Raw genomic sequence first — 11,881 nt, 5'->3', positions numbered from 1 at the left:
ATGGTTCCAAGGACACTTATCAATCCTTCCCCTTAAATAAATACACAAGAGCCTCCCTCCGATTGTTCTCTATTTACTCCTGACATACGTGTTTGTTCTGGAGAGTGTTATGGGTATGGGCAACTCACCAGTGCGCCTTAGAAATGCTGGAAAGGGGCTCTTGTCTTTGTTATGGGAGTTATGTCATGTTACCAGCCCCTCATCTCTCTGTATCATCTTCTGGTGACGTTTGTGAAAATTTCATTTTGGTGTCTTAATTGTCGTGAGATTTATACACTGGTGTACTTTAATCTGGGATCAAGCAGGGTTGAAATGGTGGTTTGTGCTGATGTTTTACCAACAAGGAGATAATTAGTGAAATGCTTCTTTAAAATAGATTATCATCCTATTTGTAAAATCGTAGGCCTGTGTAAACAGAACTTAGCCTTTACTCTCTGGATACCAAAATATCATTGTTTTCTCTATTAATGATCTCATGACAAATGACTGAGCCATTAAAAAGTGTGTGTGTGTGTGTGTGTGTGTGTGTGTGTGTGTGAGAGAGAGAGAGAGAGAGAGATTAGACCTCAGTAATTTTAAAATGATTAATTTAGTACCTTTATGTTTCATTATTTGTCAAACAGCTTTGAACTACAAGAAAGGTTGATTTGACCTAAATGTTAACAAAAGAGTAAGACACAATTCTCAAGATATTTTTTCTTTTATTTAAAATGTCAACTATCACGACACATTATACAATGGAATGAAGACCTTGGAATCATATTAAAACTTTTTAAAACATCTCTATATAGTCACAAAACATAAAACATGCTTCAGGGATACAAATATAATTTGATACCAAATCTTAGTACATTTTCACCATAAAAACAAATGGAGAAGCATAGGCCTGTGGGTGAGCTTCCTTCTCTCCGGCAGGAGCTGACATGACGTCAGGCAACAACAAGGATTTCTTTCTTTGGAGGCCATATTAGTGACAGGTTTTTACAATTTCATTAAGCACTGCTTTGTTGAGAAATTACCACTGATTTCTATTTCTATAGGTGTCATTATATTAGAATTACAACACATTTTACTGGTACAATATGAAAAATAAACACTTTTTGAGTTTTCAACTCAAAACAATAATTATTATTAAATAAATAGTCATAGTGCATTTCTCATTTTTTTTTTTTACCTTTTATTGGCCATGGACACAAAAGAAGCTCAGTAAATAACATGTTAGGTAGCTTATTTACGTCTTCTTTCATAATTCTGCATTGCACTCCTTTCATAAGCTGCTGAGAACAAAGAGAAGAGAAGGGCTCTTTAAGAGGATTCACTGAGGGAATGAAAATTCAAGGCATACATAACAACTTTTTAAAAATGCATAATGACTCTTTCCCTCCATTGAAATATTTCCAAGAGCTTTATTTGCATATCTTCCTGCCTTGCCTCAGTTTCTATGCTGAATGGAAGTGACCTAACCACAGAATTCTTGGTAACTTTGGTTGTCCGTTCTGTACTTGGTACCCCAAAAGCACAGTTCCACCATATGCTGCAATGTTGATTCTCAGCAGCATTCTCAAGCAGTGGCAGAAACGCTTGGTGATTTACAGAGGACTGTGTCTCAATGAACCGGGAATAGTCATAGCATAAAATCAAAATGTAGAATTTGTATTCCAGGACAGAGTCACAAAACTATATAGGCTGTGGGCCAAATCCAGCCTACTACCTTTTCTTGTAAATAATGTTTTACTGGCACATAGCCCTACCCATTCATTTATGTATTGTCTATGGCTACTTAGTATCATATTAAAACGGCAGATTTAATATGATTGGTACAGAGATTGCATGGTTCACAAAGCCTAAATCATTTATTGGCTCTGTATAGAGAGAGTTTGTTGATTTTTATTACAGGGGTAACTTGTGGTGTGAGGGTCTCTTCCTGTCTTGTGGATGCCTCTCAATGTCCTTGAGACTAACAACAGCCTTGTAGCCTGTAGGTAGGGCACGAGTGCCATCTAAATACAACACGATTGAACTTACCTCATAGCATCCTAACATCCTATGAGAGGTTAATCACTGCTTCTAAACGTACTAACAAATACCTACCTAACAAGAGGTTTAAGTACACTGACTATATAGACTAAAAAAAAAAAGCCAAAATATTATATGTTGTATTATATTATATGCAAATTCAAAGGGGCTGTTAAAGATCAGACTGATGTAGTCAAATTACTTAAGTATATTTTTCATCATTTTAACTAACACTTTCTACACTTAGATTAACATAGTGGACTGCTATGCTTTTAAAAATTCAGCACGCCCTGTATAAAATACTGAATGTAAATAGAAATAGCAGGAAGAACTGTGAAAGCTGCGTAGAAATCACGAGTGCCCTTGCAGACACCTTTGCTAGCAGGAAGGCCTTGCTGGGAGAGAAGGAAGGTCAGGTGGCCGGTGCCCCATTCCCCTTCCACACTGAGCAGAAGGGCTTCAGCAGCCACGGTCCCCTTAGCACGCTGGTTGCTTTACGTCAATCACATACGTGTTTCTGGGGTAGAACCGTTTGAGCCCCACACTGGGCAGTTCTGGAGGAAGGAAACGGTTCATTTCTCACCCTAGTTTGTTCCCATAAGGAGGAGGATAACTAACACAAGGTCACATCCTGACCAGTTAGTTGTAGGTGACATGATTCTGTTCCTCAGAGAAGTGAGGTGAATACTAATGTAAACTAACCCAAAACGATCAGAAATGTAGCTGGAATATAATGTCCTCTCAGTTCAGAGCAGTTTCTTTTTTTTTGTTTGTTTGTTTGTTTGTTTTGTCTTTTTCTGAAGCTGGAAACGGGGAGAGACAGACAAACTCCCGCATGCGCCCGACCGGGATCCACCCGGCACGCCCACCAGGGGGGGGCGCTCTGCCCACCAGGGGGCAATGCTCTGCCCCTCCGGGGGGTCGCTCTGTTGCGACCAGAGCCACTTGAGCACCTGGGGCAGAGGCCAAGGAGCCATCCCCAGCGCCCGGGCCATCTTTGCTCCAATGGAGCCTTGGCTGCGGGAGGGGAAGAGAGAGACAGAGAGGAAGGAGGGGGGGGTGGAGAAGCAAATGGGCGCTTCTCCTATGTGCCCTGGCCGGGAATCAAACCCGGGTCCCCCCGCACGCCAGGCCAACGCTCTACCGCTGAGCCAACCGGCCAGGGCCTCAGAGCAGTTTCTTATGAGGTCCTTGAACCCTCTGAAACCCCATGTAAACTTTTGTGTGTGAGTGAGGTGGGTTTCTCTGGGAAAGGTGCCTCTAGATTTTTCTAAATTGTCAAGAGGTTTGTGACCACAGAAGGGTAAGGATCAGATAGCAATAGGAGATGGAAATAACTTTGCCTCAATGGAGTGTATGAAAATATCTCTGACCGAGTATGGGTTCTATTTTTGCCCATTTTTTTTCTTTTATGTTTCTTAACTAAAATGGAGAAAGAAAGATTTAGTCATAAATTCGGATTCATTATAGTGATTCAATTGGTTACTTATAAAGCATTTTTACTTTAAGTACATTTAATAGCATTTAATCTGTTCCAAATGATACAGTATCTGTATTATTTGTAAAGCTAAGCATGTTCTGAGACTTCTATCAATTGTAGAAAGGGAGAGTTGAAGACTAATATAATTATCAAGAAAACCACAGCTGAGGACCTGTCCGGTTAGCTCAGCGTTGTTCTGATTTGATCCCTGGTCAGGACACATATAGGAAGTGACCAATAAAAGCACAACTAAATGGAACAACAAATTATGTAATGCTTCCTTTTCTCAATCTCTCTTTCTCTCTCTCTCTTCCTTCCTCTGTCTCTCCAAAATTAATAAATTAAAAAGACACAAACAGATGTGCACAGCTATATAAGGGCTAGTGTACAATTATGATATAAATAAAGCCTGTATGGTTTAAATTTATATTCCATTTCCAAAAACCAGGAGTAATGTATGTTAATAACCCAATTTTAAATATTTTGTTAGGCAGGCTAGCTAAATGTCTTTAAAATTTAAACTTTGAGCAGCCCCTAAATTATTGATGAAGAAATACAAACATAGTAGTCTAAATTTTGAATGTTCAGAACCAGTATAAATACTAGCAGACATTTTTGCATGACTTTAGGGATAATTAAGAATTAAACCAACACATCTTATGTACAGATTTTTTTTTCTAGAAATTTGTAATATTCTAGATGGATAAGACAGCTGCTAATTACATCAATTTATTACATGATTAGTATTTTAATTCTGTTTTTACTGAACATAAAATGAAGAAAATTTGAATAGTTTCCACAAGGAACCTTAAACAAGGACTATAAGGCCTGAATGTGCTTAACAAAAAATTGTCTCTATGAAAATTATATGGGCGTTATTTAACCTTGAAAATGCTGTGATCAATGAGCTTTCAGATATAAGTATGTGGCATTTACATAGAAAATAGAAACAAAAAAGAAACATACAGCCTTTATATCAAGTGAAAGAGTTATTCAGAATTAAAATGGGTTATTAGGAGAATTGAGGCATCCCTTCTCTCTAAGGGTTTTGTAGCTAGGACTGATTATATAGATCTCTAGGATGATTGCATTATGTCCCTTTCTGAAGACACTGGAATGGACTATATTACTTTCAGACATCCATCAAGATGTTTTAGAGTTTGAGCTTCTATAATGTCATGAAAAGCAAGTAATTTGTATAAATGAATTAATTTTGTTTATTTCTTTATGTGTTGGAAAACTGCCAGATGTAATGTCTTGCAAGACTTTCAGATTACCTTGGTAACAAGTAAGAATTGGTCTTATTTCCTGCATCTCCCACAGCCCTAGTTCAGTAAGATTAAATGTGATTTATGTGACAGATACAGGGAAAGAGTATTAAACTAGCCCAATGATTCCGGTTAGGTAATGATTACATGGGGCCAACATTGGTAAGGCTGGTGGTTTGAGAGAGATTGATATTAGTTTAATCAGCTATAAATCTATTCTTGGATTTACTTATTACAATTAGATATTTTTTCACCATAAATACTAATTTTATGATTTCTTTTTAATACTTTCAAAACTGTGCCTTAGAAAGAAAATAATACTAGTAGATTTAAGATACTGTCTGTTTTCAGTCATAGTTTTATACATACCAGGATTTAAAGTTCTTTTGCCCATTAGTCCAACAAAGGAATCTGTTCTATGCCCTGGAAAAATACATTTAGGGGTATTTTAATATATGTATCTTTGAGGAAATGAAATGTTATAACTAGTATCCCCCAAAAAAGCAAGCTTTCAAATATATGCCCATATAATAAATATATATCTTATTTCAAGTTTTGGTGACTCAGAAGAAATGAGGATTCCTAATAAGTCTTATAAATGGCAAACAATACAATGAAAGCATTTCTCTCAATTCTATATCTGAATACTAGCAAGTACCTTTTATTCATATTATGTCTTGTCTGTTTAGATATGAAGTTTTAAGTATTGTTTTAAATATTGTTCTATTGAAGCTAGCTTAGATTTTAAGGAAGTCAGTTTCACATTTGTGTGACAGAGAACTATCTAAGTCCATTTCCTCGTGTTACTGAATATGTTGAATTTCTCAGGAACCTTAGCTATGTCAGAGCCCTCTACCTGACAATTATAAACTTCTAAAAGGTCACTATTTCTATTTTATTGGATTATAAATAATATAATACTTCTTTTGGAAAGTGTGTCAGTTTTGACATTGAGTGCATTTATTTTGATTAGCTAAAATTTTGCTAGATATAATTCCCTTGAAAGTCAACTGCTTAAGAAGTAAATATGAATGATTTATTTAGTTTCAAAGATGAGGCCTTTGGAAAAGATCACTCTAATTCTGGTGGGAGAAGGTCTCTTGCTTTTACACGGTATTGGTTGAAAACAGGGCTGCTCTTCGTGTGGCCTACTGTGCCACCACGTGAACTGAAATCCAGTCGGGGTCAGTGAGCACACAGTCCAATTAAGATGGACCCCTGCGACTGCCTGTCAATCTGGTCCCATTAACTGGGAAACTGGGATCTAAGGACCGTCAAGTGCCACAATTTTGCCATCTTCGCTGCCCTGAGAAATGTTTCACTGTGCTTTGATATAGTGAGGTCTCCCATCCAGTTAGAGAATATAATACAACTGCATTTCTATCTTTACCTCTAGTAAGGATTACCTACTCAGACATTATTGGAGCCTCTTCACTGCTGATTTACTAATAAGTGATATTATTACGGCATCCAGCATAATCAAATAAGTTGGAAGGTACATGTAAATATTTTTGTTTTGCAGCAGAAGTCATGGTTTTAAGGTGTTGAGGGAGAATGTGTGATGGATTGAAATTCTTATCTAAACTAACAACTTATAGGAGTTAAAGGGCTTTTAAAAAATTTTGTAGCAGCTTAAAACAACAAAATATATTTACTATCTCACAGATTCTGTGGATCATAAATTCAGCAGCAGTTTAGCTGGGAGTTAAAGGATTTTTAACATAATATATCATTTTGGAAAGTTCAATGTGTCTAAATAGAATTTTAAAGAATCATGTTCTGGATATAAATATACTAGAGCCTTCTCTGTTCTTATAATGTCTTAATTAAACATATTGAGCCCTAAGTTATAGCAGAATAAAGTGGAATTCAATCTTTAATTTATGTATTTGATAAATGTCAAAATAATTTTGAACTTACTTTTATGAGAGATTGGTCCATGTCCTAGAAGAAAGATAAAATGAGTAAATGAAATAGATTTGTTTTAAAGATGCTACCTTGAATCTTTTAAGGAAAAGTGGAAAATACACTGATTTTTAAAATATGTAATATTTTCCATTCATATACTATCCTGAGGAATATAGCAAAACCATAAATGCTAATCAAATTATTGATAATAAAAACAAAATATGTTAACAAACAAAAATGTTTGTAAGTGCGTTCTATGGGTCACATATTCAAATCCAGGACTGAGACTTCGGGAGGCCTGTAATAACTGTTAGGCAATCCTACCTCTGTTTTCCTATAAAAAGCACATATTCAAAGAGGGTCACCCATTTGATGCTCAGGAGAGAAAGAGCTGCAAATCCATCTCTTTATTAAACAGCTATAATCAAGAATCTGTATTTCAGCTAATAAAAGACTTGTTTTCACTTTCTTATATGTGCATTCACATAAGTAAAATAAAGATGTATAGAAATATTTACCATAAAGAGCCTTTAACAGGGCCACTTGTTTTTCAGTTGAAGGATCTGACAAGAAACAATTGACATTATCTATTTACAGGTTCCACTGATGGCACGATGAATTCAAAGAATCTGAATATTTCTATCAGGCGTCAGGGACAGCTAAGTCTATTCTCAGTGGTTTATAATTCACTTCCACATGCACTTAGAACGTTCTGAGTGCTGCTCCCTGGAGGTTCCGAGCCTTCTTCTGCTTTGTCAGTTTGGATCTTTTAGTCACGGGAGCGAAGGCTGATTCCCGTTCTCGGTGGTTTGGGTCTAACACTGAGGCGTGCGAATCGGATGCCTCCCTCTCCCCAGGCGTGTGTTAGTGAGGTGCGGGCTAGAGCCGCCCTGGGGGGGTATACCACCCCATTTAGGCTGGAAATCTCTACTTAGCAAGAGAAACTAAGTCTGGGTGCTCTGCTAACAAGCGAGCCGACCAGGCGGGTTGCCCGGAGAGACAGAGGGAGGGATCATCGCGCAACTCACCAATATCCCGCTTGCCCATTAAGCCGAAGAACTGCTGAGCCTTGGGTCTGCGGACGACTCTCTGATTAGCAGAGATAAAGGGCTGGAGACGTTTCAACTGTGAAAGAGATTGATGGTCAGACCCAGGTGTAGCCACCAGCGCGAGGCGCCCGGGAACTCGAGCCGTCCGGGGGGCGCGCTCCAGCCCTGGGCGAACCGGGGCTGCCCGCGGTGGGACCCCACCGGGCCGGGGCTGGAGGGCCCGCTCCACAGGGAGGCGAGAGGAGGCCAGGCTTCCACGCGGGGGCTGAGCGGGGTCCACGGCGGGGCGCTCCCGGCTTCCACCCCTCCCCGCGGAGCCCGTGGGCAGCGCCGCCGCCTCCCCCAAGCCCCTGCCAGGGAGCAGGAGGCTCCGTCTCCCGGCTCTGCACTCTGCGCCCAGCCTGGGGACCCTCACGCGTCTGCCCCTTAGCCACCTGCCTTTATCTCGACTCCGGCGCCCGCTTTGAAGACACCTCACCACCTAAATGCACACAGGTGTGTGTCAGGGCGGGGAAAGGTGACAACACTTTACAAGCTCCCTGCATGGCGCGACACTTCACTGTTCCCGCGAGGCGCGCACCTTTGCAGCCAAGAGCCTGCGACCCATGTAAAGGAAAACTTGCGGCTACGTTCTTGGCTCCGAGAAATAAATGTCGAGGCAGGGAATTAGCTTCTTCCTTTTCCTCTGTCCCTAAGTCCTGCACAGCTCGCCCCTTGCGCCCCCCCTCCCCGCTTCTGCCGGCGTCCGGCGCTCCCTCGTCAGCCCCTGCCCAGTGGATCCAAACGCCAGGTCCTCGCAGCTGGACCGGAGTCCCCGAAATCCCCGTTCCCTGGAGATGAGACCTTGTGAGGTTTCCAGCCTTGTGAAGAAGACCCCGGGCTTATTAGGGAGGGCATTATGGTTCCCGTGAGTTCCCGAGACCCGCACGTGCAGCCCTCAGAAGGAAACTTGGATGGTGGGCATAAAATCTCGTGCGGGACCCAAGGGGTGGCGGCGCCGGACGCCCCCAGCACGCCTCCATCGGCACCGGCCCGGCCAGGCTAACCAGGATGCTATCGCGGAGGAAACTGACAGCTCCGGAAAGAACCGCGAGGGACAGGCTGGGACCCGGACTCACCCTGATCTGGTCGCTGTCGGACCAGTCGGACCAATCAGACCAATAATTCAGATCATCGTCGGCTCCAATTTCTTCTGCAAACAGTTGAGTGGAGATGAGCAAAAAGACTGCCAAGGCCATGAAGATCTTCATGCTGGAATCCTGGGAAGAGTAAAAAGAAGAGATCTAGGAGGGAAAAATTACATACTTTGGAGGCGGCTGTCCAAGAGTTGGGGCAGTAACATGATCGGTCCCACAACGCAACTAAGGGCTGATAGAACCACGATAGAAAGCCCGAGGGCTGCAGTCCCACCTGGACCCTCTGGAAAAGAGAATCATGCCCCAAAGATCCTCCCATTCCCTTGGCTGGATTCCAACCTCGCCAGTCCCCAACCCACCAACCAATCCGCACTTTCGTGCCAGGAGGCTCTGCAGGTTGATGACAAGGGGGACATTGGCAATCGGGTTACCCGTCTCCCCGCTACCCCCCCCCCCACTGTCCCTCGCCCCAGCGATCCTACGAAGCGTGGCCAGCCGCCACCCCGGCGGCGCTCTGCCCGGCGCGGAAGGCCCCCTGGCGGGGCGCGGGCACTCACTGCGGCGGACAGGCGGGCAGGGCTCCTCCGGCTGGTCTGAGCGCACGCGGGGCGCTCCGCGCTCTCGGTGGCCGCGGCGGTGGAGAAGGAGGTGGCAGCGCGCTTTCTGCCTGCTCCGTGCCGCGCGGTATTTATCTCAAGCTCGACGAGCCTCGAGATCCACGTGACACGCTCCCCACGCAACTTTCTGCTCAATATTTAATTAGCCGCCTCCTCTCCTTTCGCTTGCGTCTGATTGAGAGTTTCCGAGACGGTAACCCGTCGGTGCCCATAATATCTGGACCCAATTGGGTTCGAAATGACGCAGTTTTAGGAAAATGAAGATCTCGCCATGCCAGCCCCAGAGGCCATTCTTCTTCCGTTCGAAGGTCTGACGCCCCCTCCCCTCTCCTTGCGAAAAGGGTTCCATGACACCTGAGGTTGCTCATCAAAATTGAGCAAAGTGACTCACTCATTCCTCGGACTTCGGCTACTTTTCTGTCTCTTGACACGTCAGGATCAGTTGCACTTTTAAGAATGTCCAGATAACGTCATGCGTCAAGATACTGTTGTCAGAAATCATACTAAGAAAGGAGCACTTCAGGTGGGGGTGGGATCGGGGGCGTTGTTTTCCTTCTATTTCCATCTGCAGACTGTCTGTCTTAAGTGTTTCTGAGATACAACATACTTCTATGAGCAGAACATCTTACCCCCACCATCAGCTAGAATACCTGCAGTTCTTCCGCATTATGACTGGATTTTTAGTCCCACAGTATGTCAGACGGTGGAAGCAGATTTACTTTACATTTTGGAGAAAGGCGAATTTAAACGTGACATTGCATATAAAACTTTTATGTCAGTGCCATTCTAGGATGTCTTGTTCCGAGATAGCTAAGCCTCCTTGACACAGCCAGGAGCAGGAGTTGGAAGAGGATGTATTCGCACTTCTCTCCTACCCTTTCTTACTCAGACTGAGAAAGCGTCAAGACCGTACAAGATTTTTTACCGGGTACCAGTAAAGGACTCTAAGATCATTTGTAGATTTCTTCTGCATATGAAAATAAGTGTAGTAAAGATGCTAATTGGGTGGTCATTAACAATATGAAACTATTAGCCTAATAACATCTGTACAGAAGTCGCAGCTTTCCATGAGCCCATGGTTTGCCTTGCAGACACATCTTTTTCATCTCTACATGAGTTAACTGATGTTTCTTGGGTGGGGTTATTTTCTCCTCTTTATATAGTATTATATTTTTCAATTAATTCTGATGTTTTCTGCATAAAAGACATAATTTTTGCAACTTATATAAGCCAATATTTTATTCTCTAATTCTTGTTGTTCTTTTTAAAATAACCCTATTTTGAAATTCCCATGCATGTATCTATCTCGGGTTTTTTTAGGCCTAGCTTCACAACCAGAGGCATTCTAATCTTTGTTTTAATAACTTTTATATGTGGAAAATTATAAACATACAAAAGTAGAGAGCACCATTCACTTGAAACAGTTTGCAAGTTTCACCTGCAAATTCTTCATATTTTCCCTCCATTCAGATTATTTCAAAGAAAATCCCAGACATCATTTCAACTGTAAATATTTCAGCATGTCTATATAAGTGAGAAGGATTTCTTTAACAAATAAAAATAGAACCATGTCATTTTTCTACCTAAAGCAACACGAAATAATCCTACAACATTAAATATTCAGTCAATGTTCAAATATTTCTTATTGTTTCATAAATCACTACCCATATGCTGAGACCACCTCGGCAATGGGTGTGCACGAGAGGAAGGCGCTGCAGGACTTAAGAAAAAACACACAAGACACAACATAAAGAAAAGATGGGTACAGGGGACGCCCAGCCTCTAGGACTGACAGCCCAGGACTCTGCAAGCTCCTCGTTTATTCGTTTCTTGAATCATAAAGCAAATTAGCAGAGCATGGGTTCAGGTGCAGAGAAGGATGGTTAACTGAAACCTTTCAGGTATGCAGAAAATGGCTCTAGGGATCAGTTGCTTCCTTTAAACAGTCTTATCAGTGCTGGCTGGGGCAGTGTTCTGCCCCCTCAGGACTGGGCGTTCCCATCTCCGGCCATTTTCCTACGCGTTACCGTTTACTAGTTGATATCAAAACTGTAATGAAGTCCATACTCTGTACTTGGTTTATGTGACTCTAAAATCTCACCTAATACGTAGTTCTTTTCCGTCCTACCATCCAACCCTACCCCCACCTTTTGCAGTTTATGGGTAAAACTAATCAGTAAAATGGACTACATTCTGGAGTTTGCCGATTGCCTTCTAATTAAGGTGACCAACTTTTTGACAACGAAAAGAGGACAAAAATAAATTGAAGAAAACAATATCCGACCCTGGCCGGTTGGCTCAGCGGTAGAGCGTCGGCCTGGCGTGCGAGGGGCCCGGGTTCGATTCCCGGCCAAGGCACATAGGAGAAGCGCCCATTTGCTTCTCCACCCCCCCCTTCCTCTCTGTC

The 11,881-nt window shown here is 42.2% G+C and overlaps 1 protein-coding gene across 7 annotated transcripts; it reads right to left on the bottom strand.

The window, feature by feature from the left end:
* Positions 1 to 692: 692 nt before the first annotated feature.
* On the bottom strand, positions 693 to 9,525 carry TAC1 (tachykinin precursor 1). Of its 7 annotated transcripts, none has more exons than XM_066238943.1 (7): positions 9,415 to 9,525; positions 8,840 to 8,980; positions 7,701 to 7,797; positions 7,191 to 7,235; positions 6,685 to 6,708; positions 5,134 to 5,187; positions 694 to 1,277 (listed from the first exon to the last, which is right to left on the bottom strand). In XM_066238943.1, exons 2-7 carry the CDS (start codon positions 8,969 to 8,971, stop codon positions 1,228 to 1,230), a joined length of 402 nt encoding a protein of 133 aa, XP_066095040.1. In that variant the 5' UTR covers positions 8,972 to 8,980; positions 9,415 to 9,525; the 3' UTR covers positions 694 to 1,227. The 7 variants fall into 7 exon arrangements, with proteins under 7 accessions (XP_066095044.1, XP_066095042.1, XP_066095046.1 ...); XM_066238944.1 differs by having other exon boundaries at positions 694 to 1,274; XM_066238947.1 differs by lacking the exon at positions 5,134 to 5,187 and having other exon boundaries at positions 693 to 1,277.
* Positions 9,526 to 11,881: the final 2,356 nt, after the last annotated feature.

The sequence above is a fragment of the Saccopteryx bilineata genome, chromosome 7, assembly GCF_036850765.1.
Source record: "Saccopteryx bilineata isolate mSacBil1 chromosome 7, mSacBil1_pri_phased_curated, whole genome shotgun sequence".
Lineage (NCBI taxonomy): Eukaryota > Metazoa > Chordata > Mammalia > Chiroptera > Emballonuridae > Saccopteryx > Saccopteryx bilineata.
The sequence above is the reverse complement of the archived record's forward strand: the minus strand, read 5'-3'. Positions and strand labels throughout refer to the sequence as shown.

What these genes read in the sequence shown, in the direction of transcription:
- TAC1 (XM_066238943.1), bottom strand. Translation starts at nt 8,971, where the DNA reads ATGAAGATCTTCATGGCCTTGGCAGTCTTTTTGCTCATCTCCACTCAA. An exon ending in CCGACAGCGACCAGATCAGG is followed by an intron (nt 7,798 to 8,839) that starts GTGAGTCCGGGT and finishes TCTCTTTCACAG; the next exon opens with TTGAAACGTCTCCAGCCCTT. An exon ending in CAAAAGAACTTTAAATCCTG is followed by an intron (nt 1,278 to 5,133) that starts GTATGTATAAAA and finishes CTTTGTTCTCAG; the next exon opens with CAGCTTATGAAAGGAGTGCA.